Source organism: Marmota flaviventris, chromosome 7 (assembly GCF_047511675.1).
Source record: "Marmota flaviventris isolate mMarFla1 chromosome 7, mMarFla1.hap1, whole genome shotgun sequence".
Lineage (NCBI taxonomy): Eukaryota > Metazoa > Chordata > Mammalia > Rodentia > Sciuridae > Marmota > Marmota flaviventris.
The window spans coordinates 85,435,691-85,453,323 of NC_092504.1; the positions used below are offsets into that span (position 1 = coordinate 85,435,691).

General features: G+C 35.2%; 1 protein-coding gene across 1 annotated transcript in view; it reads left to right on the top strand.

Annotated features, from left to right (window-relative positions):
* The window catches only part of Zgrf1 (zinc finger GRF-type containing 1), an 82,556-nt gene that overhangs the window by 4,991 nt on the left and 59,932 nt on the right, over positions 1-17,633 (top strand). Inside the window, exons 2-6 of the mRNA XM_071614466.1 lie at positions 1,394-1,480; positions 3,823-3,903; positions 10,920-10,979; positions 13,866-14,051; positions 14,455-16,720. Coding sequence (XP_071470567.1) covers positions 1,460-1,480; positions 3,823-3,903; positions 10,920-10,979; positions 13,866-14,051; positions 14,455-16,720 — 2,614 coding nt within the window. The 5' untranslated portion in view covers positions 1,394-1,459. The remainder of the gene's footprint in view (positions 1-1,393; positions 1,481-3,822; positions 3,904-10,919; positions 10,980-13,865; positions 14,052-14,454; positions 16,721-17,633) is intronic.

Here is a 17,633-nt window from a genome sequence, read left to right on the forward strand (position 1 = left end):
ATTTTTAAAAAATATTATTTTGAGGCAGGATCCTGCCAAATTGGCAATGCAAGCCTTGAACTTTTAATTCTCCTGCCTTGGGGCTGGGATTGTAGCTCAGTGGTAGAGTGGTTGCCTAGCATGTGTGAAGCACTCGGTTCGATCCTCAGCACTTCATTACCACTAAAAATATTAAAACAATGATTAAAAAAATCTTAATTCTCTTGCCTTAGCTCTTGGAGTATTTAGAATTACAAGCATGCACTACATCCAGCTCCATCAGTGATTTCGTTTTCCAAATTTGCCAACATGATTTCATCCAGTAAAACAGAGTAGCTATAGTATCTTCTGCAGCAATATTGAAGATTTTCCTTGCAGAAGTATTATATAATATATATTTGGTCCAAGGATACTCAGTTATATTGACCTTAATGTGCAGTCAGGCCTCCATATCCATGGTTCTATCTCTGTAAATTTAACCAAATGCACACTGAAAATATTCAGAAAAAATTGCATTTCTATTGAATATGTATGGACTGTTTTTATAAACAATACAGTTTAACAACTATTTGCATGTTATTTATATTGTTTTAAGTATTATAGTAATCTAGAGATGACTTAAAATATATGGGTGGATGGGCGGATGTGCATAGGTTATATGCAAAATCTATACCATTTTATATAAGGTACTTAAGCACTTACAGATTTTGGTATCTGTGGCAGGGGCGGGGGAGGGGGTCCCCGGAATCAGTGGCAACTGGACACTGAGGGCAAATTGTAAAAGGAAAAATTTAAAACACAAGGGGGCCATCTTGTGGTGACTGTAGCAATTCAGAAAATTTCACAAAAGGTATCAGGCTATGAGGAAACTCTTTATGTGGAAAGAAAAATCCATTTCTAGATAGACATTATATCAGGAGTACTGTTTGTAAACTCTTATAATTAAGATATAAAGCAATGTTTATATGTTCTACTTCATTTTCTCTATTTGGCAGATCCTTTTTTTATTTTTATTTTTTGGTACTGGGCATTGAACACAGGGGCACTCTACCACTGAGTCATATCCCCAGCCCTATTTTGCATTTTATTTAGAGACAGGGTCTCACTGAGTTGCTTAGTGCCTCGCTTTTGCTGAGGCTGGTTTTGAACTCGCAATCCTCCTGCCTCAGCCTCCTGAGCTGCTGGGGTTACAGGTGTGCGCCACCATGTCCGACTTGGTAGGTCCTTTTTTTTACAACATGATATCACTCTGTGTCCCTAGTAACAGATAATTTGATGCACCTCTCTTTCCCTTAGTAGTTATTCTTGGGAATCTTTAATTCTGGCCTCTGGTCAAGTGTTTATTGGAAAGATTTATATTTGCTACTTATTCTTTTTACCAAGGTTTAATATTCTATTTCATTTTTTATTTTAGGTGGTATAAATGCATAAGTACTGATTATTTTCTGGATCTAACTGGTTTATAACTTCAGAAGAAAAAATGGAAAACCAAGAATTTATTGTAAGTCTTACTAATTTTTACATTTTTTTTGTTTTTTTCCTCCTCCCTCCCTTGCTTTCTTCTTTCCCTCCTTCCTTCCTGACATTACTCAAATGTCTTGCTAGAGTTGCCAGTTTTATTTATTTATTTAAAAAAATATTTATTTATTTTTTTAGTTATTGGTGGACACGACATCTTTGTTTGTATGTGGTGCTGAGGATTGAACCCAGGCTGCATGCATGCCAGGCGAGCGCGCTACCGCTTGAGCCACATCCCCAGCCCAGAGTTGCCAGTTTTAGCAAACAAAAAAAAAAAAAAACAAAACAAGAAACAAGACACCTAGTTATGTCTGAATTCAAATAAATAGTTTTCTAGTTATGTCTAAAATACTGCACTATTTTGATTATACAAAGCCTTATGTAACATATTCTTTGGAAGCTTGGGGTCTGGGAAATAATTTGTTTCTCTTGATGACCTGATATGCCTCTTATGTCTAGATAGTGCTCCTCACATTATATGGTGTTAGGAACTTTTTATACTCTAGAAAAATAATTCAGACTCCAAAGAACTTTTGTATGTAGAGTTATTGTATGTTGATTTTTTTTTTTTTTTTAATATTAGAAGTTAAAACAAGGCAGGCCTGGTGGCACATGCCTATAAACCCAGCTATAGACAGAATAAGGATGGAATGTGGAGAGCTGGGGATGTTGCTCAGCAATAAAGCTGGGTTCAGTGCCTGTATTGGGGGAAAAAGAGAGAAAGGAAGACAGAAGTTAAAACAGAAACAAAATACCTCTGAATTCATTAAAAGGTAATAATAATAAACTCATTACATGTTAACATAAAAAATGTTTTATTTTTTAAAATTTATTTATTTATTTATTTGGGGGTACCAGGGATTAAACTCAGGGGTACTTGACCATCCAGCCACATCCCCAGCCCCACCCCCCCTTTTTTTTTTTGGTACCAGGGATTGAACTCAGGGCACTTGACCAATGAGCCACATCCCCAGCCCTATTTTGTTTAGAGACAGGGTCTCACTCAGTTGCTTAGCGCCTAGCTTTTTGCTGAGGCTGGCTTTGAACTGCAGTCTTCCTGCCTCAGCTCCCAGAGTCGCTAGGATTACAGGCATGTGCCACCGTGCCCGGCATGAATAGCATTTTAAATTAAAAATACTTAATTTTTCTAGAACAAGAACAATTGCAGGAAAAAACATTGAGAAGACTAGTATTGTTATACATTTTTTTTGCAAATTTTTTAACATTTGATTTAGTAGAAAACAACTGGATTCTCTTTTTCTGCATTTGTTTAACAGTTTAATCTAGCAGCATTGCACATATATAACTTGAGAAACCCATTCCGCACCTACAGGCATAAGAATGGAAAGACAAAATCATTGTGAAAATAGTTTTGACCGCACAGATGCTTATAAAAGTCCTGGAGACCTCCACAAGTCTCTGAACCTCACTTGAAGAAGTGCATGAGGGTTTTTTTGTTTTGTTTTGTTTTTGTTTTCCAGTAGTAGGAATTGAATGCAGGTATATTACCACTGAGCTACAGAGCTACATCTCCAGGCTCTTTTTAAAAATTTTTTATTTTGAGACAGGGTCTCATTAAGTTGCTGAAGCTGTTCTCAAACTTAGCAATCCTATCTCAGCCTTCCAAGTCACCTGGGATTATAGTCATGCACCTCTGTGCCTAGCTTGGCTACAGGAATCTTGAGTACCCAGTAATTTTCCCCTTCCAACTGATTACTTGAAAGCTCAGAATTATTTTTGGTACTATTAATTTTTCAGTTTCTCCCTTATATTTTACCTGTTCTTTCTGCTTTTTATCATCTACCCCTCTAGCTAACTTTTTTTTTTCTTTCTTTAATTATTATGGTACTGGGGATTGAATCCAGGGCTTCACTCAGTCAGGCAAGCAATCTACCACTGAGCTATACCACCCAGAGAATACCACCCAGCCCCTCTTTTTTTTTTTTAAATAATATTTATTTTTTAGTTGTAGTTGGACACAAGACCTTTTTTTTTTATATATATGTGGTGCTGAGGATCAAGCCCATGGCCTCACACATGCTAGGTGAGCACTTTTACAGCTGAACCACAACCCCAGCCCCTCCTCTTTCTTTTTTTAACTCAAAAAAACAAAACTCAGGGCCTCATACATATTAAGCACATACTGTACCATTTAATTATACTCCCAGTCTCTTTCTTTCATTAATGTTGATATTGTTGTGATACTGCACTAATAAGAAAAAAGGTGTCTTAAATATTTTTTATGTGTGGGAAATGTATATAAAATATGTGACATTGAATATATAAAAAGAATCTGTTTCTTTTCTTTTGTACTTTGGAAATAAGGTCCTATATACTCATCAAAAGATGAAGAAATCAAAAGTGTGGCAAGATGGAATTCTGAAGATCACTCACTTAGGAAACAAAGTAAGTGCAGAGCAGTTGACTACAGAGTCTAAGAGCTAAGCTCTTGGTTTTTTATTGAATATTAAGAAAACTGTAGATGATGAAGTGTTAGGTATATCCATATACTAATAATGTGAAAACAGAAATTTTCAAATGATTTCCATATTGCAGTATGTAATTTTTTTTTTTTAAACCTTTTTTTTTTTAATATTTATTTTTTAGTTTTCGGCGGACACAACATCTTTATTTGTATGTGGTGCTGAGGATCAAACCCGGGCCGCACGCATGCCAGGCGAGCGCGCTACCGCTTGAGCCACATCCCCAGCCCTGTAATTTGTACATTATAAAAGTTTAACAAGTATTATTTAGGACCTGGGGATATGGTTCAGTTGGTAGAGTGCTTTCCTAACATGCACAAGGCCCTGGATTCAATCCCCAGCACCACACACAAGCGCACGCACACACACACACACAGTAAAAGTATTAATTTGTTTGACTAAAAAAATTCATTAAATACTTACTGTGTCAGGCACAATGCTTTAAATATATTAACTTACTTAGTCTGCATAATTCTCCTAAGAATTACTTTTTTTTTTTTTTTTTTTTTGGTGCCAGGGTGTGAACTTAGAGGCACTCGATCACTGAGTCACATCCCCAGCCCTATTTTGTATTTGATTTAGAGACAGAGTCTCACTGAGTTGCTTAGCATCTGTTGGTGCTGAGGTTGGCTTTGAACTCGTGATCCTCCTGTCTCAACCTCAGCCTCCTGAGCCGCTGGGATAATAGGCGTGCACCACCGTGCCTGGCAAGAATTACTATTTTTTTTTTGGTGCTGGGGATTGAACTCAGGGCCTTGTGCATGCGAGGCAAGCACTTTACCAACTGAGCTATCTCCCCAGCCTCAAACTATTTTTAATTTTTATTTTAGTGAGGATAAAACCGAGGCACAGAGTGGTGAAGTAGCTTGCCCAAGGATCTCACAGCTTGAGAGTGGAGGAGTCATATTTAGGCTTTCTCGCTCAGAGCCCATGTTCTAACTGTCTCTATTAATATTATTTTTAAAATTTGTTCTAATTAGTTATACATGACAGCAGAATGCATTTTGACACATTGTACACAAATGGAGCACAGCTTCTCATTCCTCTGTCTCTACATGGTGCAGAGTCACACCAGTCATATAATCATACATGTATTAGGGTAATACTGTCTATTAATGTTATTAACTTAATAAAATGATTTTATTACAGTTGAATTGATGATAGTATATAATACATTTTTTATTCTTTTTAGATATACATGACAGTAGTGTGTATTTTAACATATTATACATACATGGAGTATAACTTATTATATAATACATTGACTACCTCTGTGACCTCCTGAATGAAGTTCCTCCTCCTCAGTCTACCAGCTAACATCTCCATATTTCATCCTTATTCTATCAGTCATTGTGAGGTTTTCACTGAGGGAAGTTTTTCAGTAGAGGTTATTCACAATTCTTTTTAAAAATTAATGTTTTATTTATTTATTTTGGTACCAGGGATTGAACCCAGGGATGCTTTCCCACTGAGCCTCATCCCCAACCCTTTTTTATTTTGAGACTGTCTTGCTAAGTTACTAAGGGACTTGCTAAGTTGCTGAGGTTGGCTTTGAACTTGCAGTCCTCCTGTCTCAGCCTCCTGAGTTGCTGAGATTGTGGGTGGGCCTGAGCCACTGGTGTGGGCCTTGATTTTTCTTTCTTTAATGTTTTAGTTGTTGCTAACAAATTCTTTCCAAGTACTTAAGCCCTTATTGTAATTCTAATAGATTAAAATGAATACAGTTTCTCTTTTAATTTTTAATTTTTTTTTTTTTTGTGGTGATGGGGCTTTGTGCCTGAAAGGTAAGCACTCTACTAACTGAGCTATATCTCCAGCCCCCCTTAAAGTCTTTTTAATATGCTATTTTTCCCTGTCACTGAGCTATATCCCCAGAGCTTTTTATTTTTATTTTTTAATTCTTTTTAATACATGACAGTAGAATGTACTTTGATATATTATATGTACATTGAGTATAACTTCCCATTCTTTTTTTTTGGCACCAGGGATTGAACTCAGGGGTACTCAACCACTGAGCCACATCCCCAGCCCTATTTTGTATTTTATTTAGAGACAGGGTCTCACTGAATTGCTTAGTGCCTCGCTGTTGCTGAGGCTGCTTTGAACTCACAAAGTCTCAGCCTTCTAGGCCACCAGGATTACAGGCATGCACTACCATGACTGGCAGCTTCCTATTCTTGTGGTTATACGTGAGTGGAGTTAACACTGGTCGTGTATTCATATATGAATATCAGAAAGTTATGTCCAATCATTCTATTGTCTTTCCTATTTTCATTCTTTCTCCCATTCCTTCATTAGCCTTTGTCTATCTAATGAACTTCTATTCTTCCCTCACAGAGCTTTTTTAAATTTTTATTTATTTTAAGACAAGGTTTTGCTAAGTTCCTGGCCTTGAATTTGTAATACTCCTATCTCAGTCTGCTGAGTTGCTTCACCACTCTGGTTTAATATTGTCATCCTAGTAAAATTTACTTACTCTTCCTTTCAATGAAAAAGTTGAGTGGGGTGGGTTATAGCACTGGAGCAGACACTTTTTTACCATATTCAAGGCCCTGGGTTCAACCACTATCATTGCAAAGTAAGTAAACAAATAACTACATAAGCTAGACTCAGTAGCACATACCTGTAATCCCAGTGGCTTGGGAGGCTGAGGCAGGAGGATTGCAAGTTCAAAACCATACTCAGCAATTTAGCAGGGCTGTTTTGAGACCCTGTCTCAAAACAAAAAATAAATATGACTAGTGCCTTTGGGTTCAATGCCCAGTAGCAAAAAACAAGAACAAAACAAAACAACAAAACTAAATAAAAAGTTGAATATTCAAAATCAACTTCTCAATTACACATTTTAAATTGAAATCATAAAGATAATCTGTTAGATGTATTTAAATTATAAACTGCCTAAAATGACACTTCCATTTCAAAATAAAAACTTTTTAAAATTAAAAGTAACAGAAGATATTTAAATATCAGATTATAATTTCCAACATCAGATTGCCTTGTTATTGAAACTATTTATGATCCTATTCTTGGTTTGAATTACTTTATTATTACTATATCCAGTTTAAAGGATTCAAGATTTTAAAGGTACTTTCCTATTGAATAAAGAAAATGTTTCTATCTCAGTAAATAGGGTTTTCATTATAAGAAAAGCCTGAGATTGCTAACATTTTGGGCTGGAACTTGAGACCTTGAGATATTGATAATCAGGGTAACTCTACCATCATCAAAGGAAATGCTGAAATTTGTGTTCAGTTGCAGTAACAACAGGATCTCAATCTGTGCTTTTTAAAAGGATTTGGTCTCAGAGTTGGTAATTTCTGTGTTTACGTCATATCATCAAAATTTTCCTCTTTGAATAAATGAATGTATGGTCCTGTCCACGTCTATATTTTTTTTAAATCCCTTGTACACACATACACATATAAAAATTTATTTATTTTTTTGTTTATATCCTTCTTGGATTGAAGGAATAGACTTTTTAAAAAAAATATTTATTTAGTTGTAGATGAACACTTAGTATCTTTTTTTATTTTTATGTGGTGCTGAGGATTGAACCCAGTGCATCACACATATGAAGCAAGCACTTTACCACTGAGCTACAGCCTCAGCCCTTGTTTATATCCTTCTTATTTGTTTAGAGCCAAAGCCTTCAAAATCTTAAAGATTTTTAACAATCTTCAAAATCTTAAAGAGAGATCTGACCGGAGCCAGGTGTGGTGGAACATGTCTGTAATCCCAGTGGCATGAGAGGCTGAAGGAGGAGAATTGGGATTTCCAAGTCAGCCTCAGCAATTTAACAATGTCCTAAAAGCTTGGTAAGACACTGTCTCAAAACAAACAAAGAAATAAAAAGGGCTGGGGGTGTGGCTCAGTAGTAAAAGGCCCTTTGGTTCAATCCTTGGTCCATTCCCAAAACAAAAAAAAGATAGATCTGTTTGGATTCTGCATATCATTCATAACTTTATGTTGTTGTTACTGGGGATTGAACCCAGAGGCACTTTTTGCCACTGAGCCATATCCCCAGGCCTTTTCATTTTTGAGACAGGGCCTCACTAAGTTGCTGAGGTTGGTTTTGAACTTGTGATCCTCCTGCTTCAGCCTCTTGAGTCATTGAGATTGCAGACATACACCACAGCGTCTGGCTCTTCATAACTTCTTCTGGTTCTAAATCATAATGTTATGGTCCTATTAGTACTATTATTGAACTTAACTATAGCATATAAGTACCCATTATAAACCTCATACAGGTTAGTTTACCAGAAAATAGAGAAATTCAAATTAGTTCCAGAAATTTAGGAAAAGTCCTAGGAAAGTTAATCATCTTACTGTAAATAGCACTATTTCAAATCCAACCTATTGCTTGTACTGTTTTCTTTTAGTAATGCCTTTTATCTAACTATTGAAATTGTCAGATATTTATTTTCTATTAATTGAGGCATCAATCAATAAATGTGTATTTATTGAAGCCAGTGGGAAAAGTAAAAAAATGTCACATGGAAGCAGAGTAGAAGAGCAGTTAACATCAAAAACAAATATACCCTAGTTTCAATCCTAGCCCTTCATTTAGTAGATTTGTAATCTTAGGCAAGTTATTTGGTTTCTCAATGCCTGTTCTGAGGGATGCAGCAGGGAACAAAACACATAAATCACTGATTTTGTAGAAATAACATGGAGGAGAGAGACCAGTAAATTAGATTAATATGTACGTCATGGATAAGACAAATAGGGAGGGGCTGGGGATGTGGCTCAAGCGGTAGCGCGCTCGCCTGGCATGCGTGCGGCCCGGGTTCGATCCTCAGCACCACATACAAACAAAGATGTTGTGTCCGCCGAAAACTAAAAAAAAAATAAATATTAAAATTCTCTCTCTCTCTTTAAAAAAAAAAAAAAAGACAAATAGGGAGATCAGAGCTGTTGGAGTAGAGTGAACAAGGGCGAGAATGGAGATAAAGAGGGATTCTGTAAGCCTTATTTGCTATTATAGGGACTTGTTCTTAGGAAGCTATGGAGACATTAGAATTATTCAGAAAAAAATTTTTTAGTTGTTGATGGAACTTTATTTATTTTTATTTATTATATATGGTGCTGAGAATTGAACCCAGTGCCTCGCACAGTGAGTGGCAACCACTCTATCACTGAGCTACAACCCCAGCTCCTATTAGAATGATTTAAGCGGATGTGTAATAATATGTAATTTGTATGGATGATATTGCTCAGGGAGAAAATGTAGAATGAAAAGGATAAAGGAAGAAGAACAGAGTCCTTAAAAATATGAAATTTTCAGCAGTTTTAGACATATAACTTAAACATTTTAAAATTCACCCATTCAGTAATTTTTAGTATATTTATAATTTTTCAACCATCAGCACAATCTAAATTTATTACATTTTTTTCACCCCTAAAAGAAATCTCATATCCAGGAACAGTTACTGCTTACAACCTAAGTAGTGAGCCTACATCCCTAAGCAAATATGAATCTATTCATGGTCTTTATGAATTTGCCTATTCTGGACATTTCACAAGAATGAAATTATATAATCTTTTGTATATGACTATTTTATTTCGCTTAATATTTCCAAGTTTCATTTATGTTGAAGCATGTATCAATACTTTATTACTTTTTATTGGTGAATAGTATTCCTTTGTATATACATATTGTATCATGCTTTATCCATTCATCAGTTGATATACATTTGGGTTATTTCTACTGTCTACTATTATCAATAATGCTGCTGTGAACATTTGTGTGGAAATTTTTATGAACACATGTTTTTATGTCTTTTGAGCTATATACCTACAAGTGGAATTGCTGGGTCATATGATAACTTTATGTTTAATCTTTTAAGGAACTGCCAAACTGTTTTTCAAAGTGATGGAAATACCAATATTACAGGGGCTAGTAGAGAAATTACTAAGAGAAATGACTAGGGACAGAAAAGGAGCTAGAAGATGATGATTATCTTAGCTTCTTTTGTCTTCCTTAACCCTCACATTCAACAAATTTAATTCAGTGTCCCTCATAAACAACTCTATCCCCCATGACAGCATCTTATTTCAAGCCCTAATCTTCTCAGTTCTTCATAGAATACAGTAATCTTTTAATTGATCTTGTCTTCTGTTTGTGCCCTCTAATGTGTTCCAGTTCTGTTTTCCTTCCCAATTCAATTCCAAGATCCTCCTGGTAAGAATTAAATTCTTGAATTTTTTTTCCTTTCAGTTCCAAACCTCCCTTTTTCCACTGTAGTACGGGGCAATCAAACTCAGGTCTAGGCAAGCATTCTATCACTGAACCATAGCCCTAGCCCAAGTTCTTGATTTTTTTTTTTGGGTACCAGGGATTGAACTCAGGGGCACTCAACCACTGAGCCACATCCCCAGTCCTCTTTTGTATTTTATTTAGAGACAGGGTCTCACTGAGTTGCTTAGTGCCTCACCTTTGCTGAGGTGCTTTGAACCTGTGATCCTCCTATCTCATCCTTCCATGACACAGGGATTACAGGCGTGCCCCACCATACCTGGCCCAAGATCTTGAATTTCTTATGTGAATACCTTCATTCTCTTGTACAGACTCTGTAGGTGCATAATAAACATTGAAATATTCATTTCAAATCTAGTAAAATAAAATAATATAATCATTTCATTACATGGTTTACTTATAGCATTTTTCACAATATTCTCTATTTGATGTATTTTTGAAATTTGTTCTTACAAATAGGAAAACTATTTTTGTCTATGTATTTATGTATATTTTAATTTGTTCTAATTAGTTATACATGACAGTGGAATGCATTTTGACACATCATATGTAAGTAGAGTTTGACTTCTCATTCTTCTGGTTGTACATGATGTAGGGTTATACTGGTCTTTACTATTAAAGATATTTAAGAGAAGCAGAATTATATTCTATTCCTTTTTAATTCTTATTTTATTTTTACACAGGCAATTTTATATGATGACAAAGGAGTATGTTTGGAAAATCTATTTCTTAAGTGTCTTGAGGTATTTGAATGTGTTCATATTATTTTTAAGTAATTTAAAAATCTCTTTAAATATTTCCTTTATTAACATTATTAATAGTAGAGTCTTGGTACCAATACTAATAATGATAGGTGGTATTTGTTGAACATAAACTAAGAGTGCAACACAATTGTTGAGTTATGGTGGAAGGCTGAAATTCAAATTCAAGAAATGAATTTTTTTCCTTTTTTTTTTTTTTTTTGTAAGAATAGGGCCTCACTATGTTGTCCAGGCTGGCCCTGAACTCCTCTTGGGCTTAATTGGTCTTACTGCCTTAGCCTCTTAAGTAGCGGGAATTATAAGGCACCCTACCCTCCACCACATCCAGTTACATGAATTTTTGATAGGCTTAGATTTACAGTGGGAAATATTTCACTGTGTTTTCACTGCTGTGACTAAAATAACTGACAAGAACAATTTTAAGGAGGGAAAGTTTATTTGGGGGCTCATGGTTTCAGAGGTCTCAGTTCATAATATAGCTGGCTCCATTCCTTAGGGCTCGAGGTAAGGCAGAACATCATGGCAAAAGAATGTGGCAGAGGGAAGCTGCTCACATGATGATCAGCAGGCAGAGAGAGACTAGGCTAAACTCACCAAATACATACCCCAAAGGCATGTCCCCAGTGTCTACCTCCTCCAGCCACACCCTACCAGCCTACAGTTAATTAATTCATCAACTGGGTTAAGTCTCTCATAACCCAATTATTTCACTTCTGAGTGTTCTTGGATTGTCTCACACAAGAGCTTTTGGTGGACACCTAGTATCCAAACCGTAACAAATATTTTGAGATTATTTCCATTTAAGTATTTTTTCAAGTATTAATTTTGTTTTTTTTCCTATTAGAAAAAGGAAAGGGAGGGAACTAAAGGTAAATTTTATCATAAAGGCTCTATTTGATGTATTTTTGAAATTTGTTCTTATAAATGGGAAAACTTTTTGTCTATGTATTTATGTATATTTTAATTTGTTCTAATTAGTTGTGGCTCAGAGGAAAAAGCTCTCGCCTAGCATGTGTGAGGCACTGGGTTTGATCCTCAGCACCATGTAAAAACTAAATAAAGGTATTGTGTCCACCTACAACTAAGGAATAAATGTTAAAAAAAAAAAAATGAGTAAGAATATCAGACTTGGTTGTTCTGGGTTCGTTTCCTGCTTTCAGACACCTTCTAGCTAACTTAGCCTGACTCTAACTTCTCAACTGTGAAATTTAGGTCATAGACAGACTTTATGGGATTGGTTTGAAGATTAGAAATAAAGTACTTAGTAGTTCAGTACAGTGATTCTAAAGATGTTAAAATGCATATTTTTATTGTCATTATGTTGATATTTGGTCATTATATTTAATTCATTTTGGTATTTTATATGACCTTAATAGTGGTTGTACTTATTTTTTTTGGCGATACTGGGGATTGAACACAGAGGCACTTTACCATAGAGTTAAATCCCTATCCACCTTTATTATTATTATTATTTAAATTTTAAGGCAGGATCGCTCTAACTTGTCCAGATGGGACTTGAGTTTGTAATCCTTCTGCCCTCATCCTCCCAAATTGCTGGGATTATAGGTGGCACCACCAGGCCAGGTAGAGGAGTAGATTCCTTTTTTGTGTGTGTGGTACTGGGCATAGACACCAGGGACACTTTACCATCGAGTTACATCCCCACGTTTTAAAAATGTTTTTTGTTTGTTTTTGAGACAAGGTCTTGCTAAATTGCTAAGGGCCTCACTAAATTGCTGAGGTTGGACTCAAACTTGGTATTCTCCTGCCTCAGCCTCCTGAGTCACTGAGATTATAGGCATGTGCCACCATGTGGGCTGAGAAGATTATTTTAGTAGATGCTTAATTGATGGTTGTTATATCATCTTACATTATTTAATTAGTAAAAAATTAATCTGATAGATTTTGTATATTTTCAAACTAGGTTCATAATGTTATGCTTCAGTTAGAAGTGGTGGCAAGAGCTACATTTGTTCATTAAAGGGATTAAAAATACTTTTTTGGAATGTGATTATTTAAGCAACTAATAGTTTATAATTGTATTTATTTATTTATTTTTAGTTTTGGTACCGGGGAATGAACTCAGGTGCACTCGACCACTAAACCAAATCCCCAGCTCTGTTTTATATTTTATTAGAGACATGGTCTCACTGAGTTTCTTAGGGCCTTGCTAAGTTGCTGGGCCTGGCTTTGAACTCATAATACTCCTTCCTCAGCCTCCTGAGCTGCTGAGATTATAGGCGTGCACCATTGTACCCAGCTTCTCATTTAATTTTTAATTTAATTAAAAAAAAATTTTTTTTGCTGTATTGGGTGTTCAAGTAGCTGGTATTACAGGTGTGAGCCACCATGCCAGGCTAATTTACATTTATTTATAAAAATATATAATTAATAATTATAGCTTTAATTAAAATATTATGTATATTTAGTTGTATGAATTCTAAGTTAATTACTTGAGAGGAAGCTTTTTTGTTTTTTGCTTGTCTTTGTATCCCTAGCATGTAACAGAGGACATTATGTAGGAACCCAGTATGTATTGTTGAATGAACAAATAAGTGGCATTGTTTTGTTGTATTATCTTTTTTTGTGGTTGGTAGTTAACTAGTGCACAATAATAAATAATTGAAGAATTTATTTACTGATTAATTCACCTAACTTCTATTTATTGAATATGTGTTTGTGTTGCTAAGTGCTAGTGAGTTTATTGAACACATATAGAATCAAATAATTAGATGTATGAGATTTTAACATATATTTATTTCTTTTTGTGGTGTTTGGGATCAAGTGCAGAGCTTTTCACATGCTAAGCAAGCTCTCTACCACTAAGCTACACCCCCAGCCCATTAACATTTATTTTTTAATATTTAGGTGAAACCTGGAGATGACTTAGAAAGCGAACGATACTTAATCACAGTTGAGGAGGTTAAAGTTTCTGGAAGCAAAACTATTAAACAGAATATCATTAAAGAAGCACCACAGTCAGATTCATGGAAGTTCATATCCTCTGGCCGGTCTCTTGGATGTCAGCCTGCTGGTTTAAAAAGAAAGTTTCCTGTAAGTTTCTCTGTGGAAAATAATACATCAATATATACTTATAAAATATTTCTGGGCTGGGGATATAGCTCATTTCGTAGAGTGCCTGCCTCACATGCACAAGGCCATGGGTTCAATTCCCAGCACCACATTAAAAAAAAAAAATTTTTTTTTCCAAAAGTAATGAATTTTAAAGTTATTGTACCCTATGGTACTTCATAATCTACTTATGTAGAAAAAAAATAAATCCTACAGAGAAAAATCTTGCTAACAAATGATTGTTTATATTTTAATTTAGCAAGCTTTAAATTTTATTATTTTACCTTAGACAAAGCACACACATTCCTTATTATTTTTCAGCCAGTTTATTTCACACTTTATTTATAGATAATGGTAGCACTAACAATTGTTTTAATATTTGTAGGGTTTTAAAGCACCACGTCAGGTCCCAGCGAAAATGATTGTTACAGAAAATGGTGAATCAGCTGCATCACTTGAGTCTAAGGAACCTGGCCATACTTTCTCTTCTCCATTCAACAGCATACCTTCTTTGTTTTCTACTGTTGGCAAGAAAGATATAAGTACTATACCAAGAGATCTCGAAAATATTGTTACTTATGAGAACAGAGAGAGAAATAGCATGCCTTTGTCTTCAGTTGTCTCTACTTCATCCTTCATGATTAACCCAGAAATGCTAGGGGAAAAAAATTATTTTTGTTCTCCTATCAGTACTGGAAGTCAGCATTCAGACTCTTCACTGAACAATGAGCCCCTAAGAAGAGACAATTTGGCATCTCACTATCTGAGAGTTTCACAAAATATTAGAAGTAAAGCCCAGATATTAGCTCTTTTGAAATCTAAGTCAACCAATATGCATAAGGACCTAAATTCTGAGATGACAAGACATTTACCTCAGGTACAGCCACAAGGAAGTTTAAACATTCCTGTGAACCCAAAGTGCTTAATTCAACCGGAAGCATGTGCTGAGATGAAGAGCACAGAAAATTTATATGACCAGCATCAATCAGAAAATACCATGAGAAATAAAAGCCGGTGGGCCATGTATTTATCCTCACAGAGTTCACCCGTACATTCCTCTGCTATAGGTGAGAGCGATGTAAAAAGGGAACCTAAATCTTGTGAGGATGATATGAGTTTGAATTTGAAAGACCTTTTGGTACAAAAAAGGATGCAGGACTTTGAAACGTGTGATGAAAAGGGAAATGAAGTCCAGCTAGTAGATGATACCCATCAATCCTGGAATCAGGAAGAAAAAGTAGAAATACTTTCTTTCTGTGAAAGCAGCAGCTTACTGGGTAGTTGTAGCAGTGCAGACAATGATGGGTTATTATCAGAATCTTACATTCAAGGAAATAATAAAATACCTGTTAATCAAAGTGACAAGATGTGCTTGGAAGGATCAGTTTGCGTTGGAGAAAGTGCTCAGGTCGTAAATACAGGTAAAACACAACAGGAGCATAATCAACCAATGCCATCTCTGCTGGAATCAGAACATCTACAGATTGAATCTTCTATAAGTAACAATTCTAAGATCTCTGATGGCATTGCAGATGTGCTTTCTAAAAGTAGTAGTGATAGTGAAAGTCTAAATAATGTTCATGAATCTATAAGTAATGTAACAGAACCATTTTTAGAGATAAATTTTAATCTGAGCAATTTTGAGACCAGTGATACAGAAGAGGAATCACAGGAAAACAAAATTTCCCAGGATTCAGAGAGATGGGTAAAGGAAATTTTGTCTCACGATGGCAATTTATGTGTTCAAAAGAAAAGTGAGGATACAAGCTGTCAAGAAATTGGCAGTGTATGTTTGCCACTCTTAACATCTATTGATAGCAAACCTACAGAGATATTTCCTATTAAAGAGACTGTATCACAGTTTTGTGATAAAACTTGTGTGGGTTTTGACATGGGGCCTTATAAAGATAGAAACACTGGAAAAGAAATAGAGGAAGAATATAGTAACACATTAAGCAATTTTGACTCATCTTTAGAATGGAATGATGATGTATATGTATATAATAAAGAAGATGCTAATAAATCTATCAAAAAAATTGGAATTAACTATGATTTTGCTTCACTTTCAGATAAGTCAAAAGGTATAAACATGAATTTACATTTTCCTCAAGTTTTAGACATAGTCACTAATCAGAGTCCTAAAAATGGTGCCCTATTCTCAGAAGATGTTCAACCTCAGACTTTTATTTTGGGAAGTGACTTAGACAAAAATGATGAGCAGATTTTACTCCCAGTTTCTAGCAGTGATGAAAGTATCCAACTATTAAATACCAATCAGGATCACTGTGAACATGTTACACTTGATAGATCAGATATCCAAGATTCTAATTATTTGTTTTATCCTCTGGGAAAAAAGCATTCTATTTTAAAAGACTATGAAGTATATATTCCTGAATCTGAAGACTTGGGAAGAATTAGAAAGTTACCCCAAGACCATGTTGAAGTTGCAATTGCCAGAAAAAGCAAACAATCCTGGAATAATTCTAGAAATTCTTCAGAACTTTCTGGTGTAATAAATAACATTTCTCTTTTAAAGTCACTGTCTGAACACAGTACAGCTTTAGAAAGCTTGGAAACACTGAAAAACAAAAATACTGGCTTTCAACAACAAAGAATTCAGCAGACATATGATCCAGATTGCAGTCCTGAAGGTTAGAATGATGTATTTGTTTTGGATCTTTCTCTTTGTAGCTAGAAGGATGAGAAGATATTTGCTTTCTGCTACTTTAAAGAACTACATAGTCTTTTAAGTAGACAGTACATGTACTTGGTAAAACCAATTCTAATAGAGGATAATATAAGAAAAATTAAGTGTCCTTTTTGTCACCATACCTCAATCCATTTCTCAGAATTAGCTGCAGTCTCTTAGGCTACACTTGGAGAAATACTCTGTATGGTTTGTGTGTATATTGGCACATGTAAATGAATGTATATACAGGTTAGGCTTTCTATGTTTTGGGGAGGGGGTACTAGGAATTGAATCCAGGGCCTTGTACATGCTAAGCAAGTGACTCTACCACGGAGTTTTATACCCAGCTTTTTAAAAACTATTATTTTGAAACAGAGTCTCTAAATTGTACAGCCTGACCTCAAGCTTGACATTTGCCTGTCCTGAGTTGTATGTGCCACTGCATCTAGCAGGTTAAACATTCTTAATCTGAAAATGTTGTGCTTAAATACATAAACCTTTATATATTTATACCTTTATTCCTGGTTCTACACCACAGTATTCTTCTCTTCCCTCCATTGTATAATTTATGTTTCTTTATTCCCATAGTATGAAAGAACCCTAGCTCTTAAGACATCTATATTTACTTACACAGTTTACAGTATACACCAGATTGTCCATATTAGCATACCAATATCACTTCTACTAAGAGCCTTTACAAATTTGTGAAGTTCACAGATCTTGTCTGAATCACTTTTAAATATAGATGCAATTGAGCATGTTTTCTTATATTCAAGCATTATTTTGTTCTCTTCGCATTATGTTTTTTATCTTTTGCTTTTGGTGGTACTGGGGATTGAATCCAGGGATTTGCACATTTCAGCATACTCTCTACT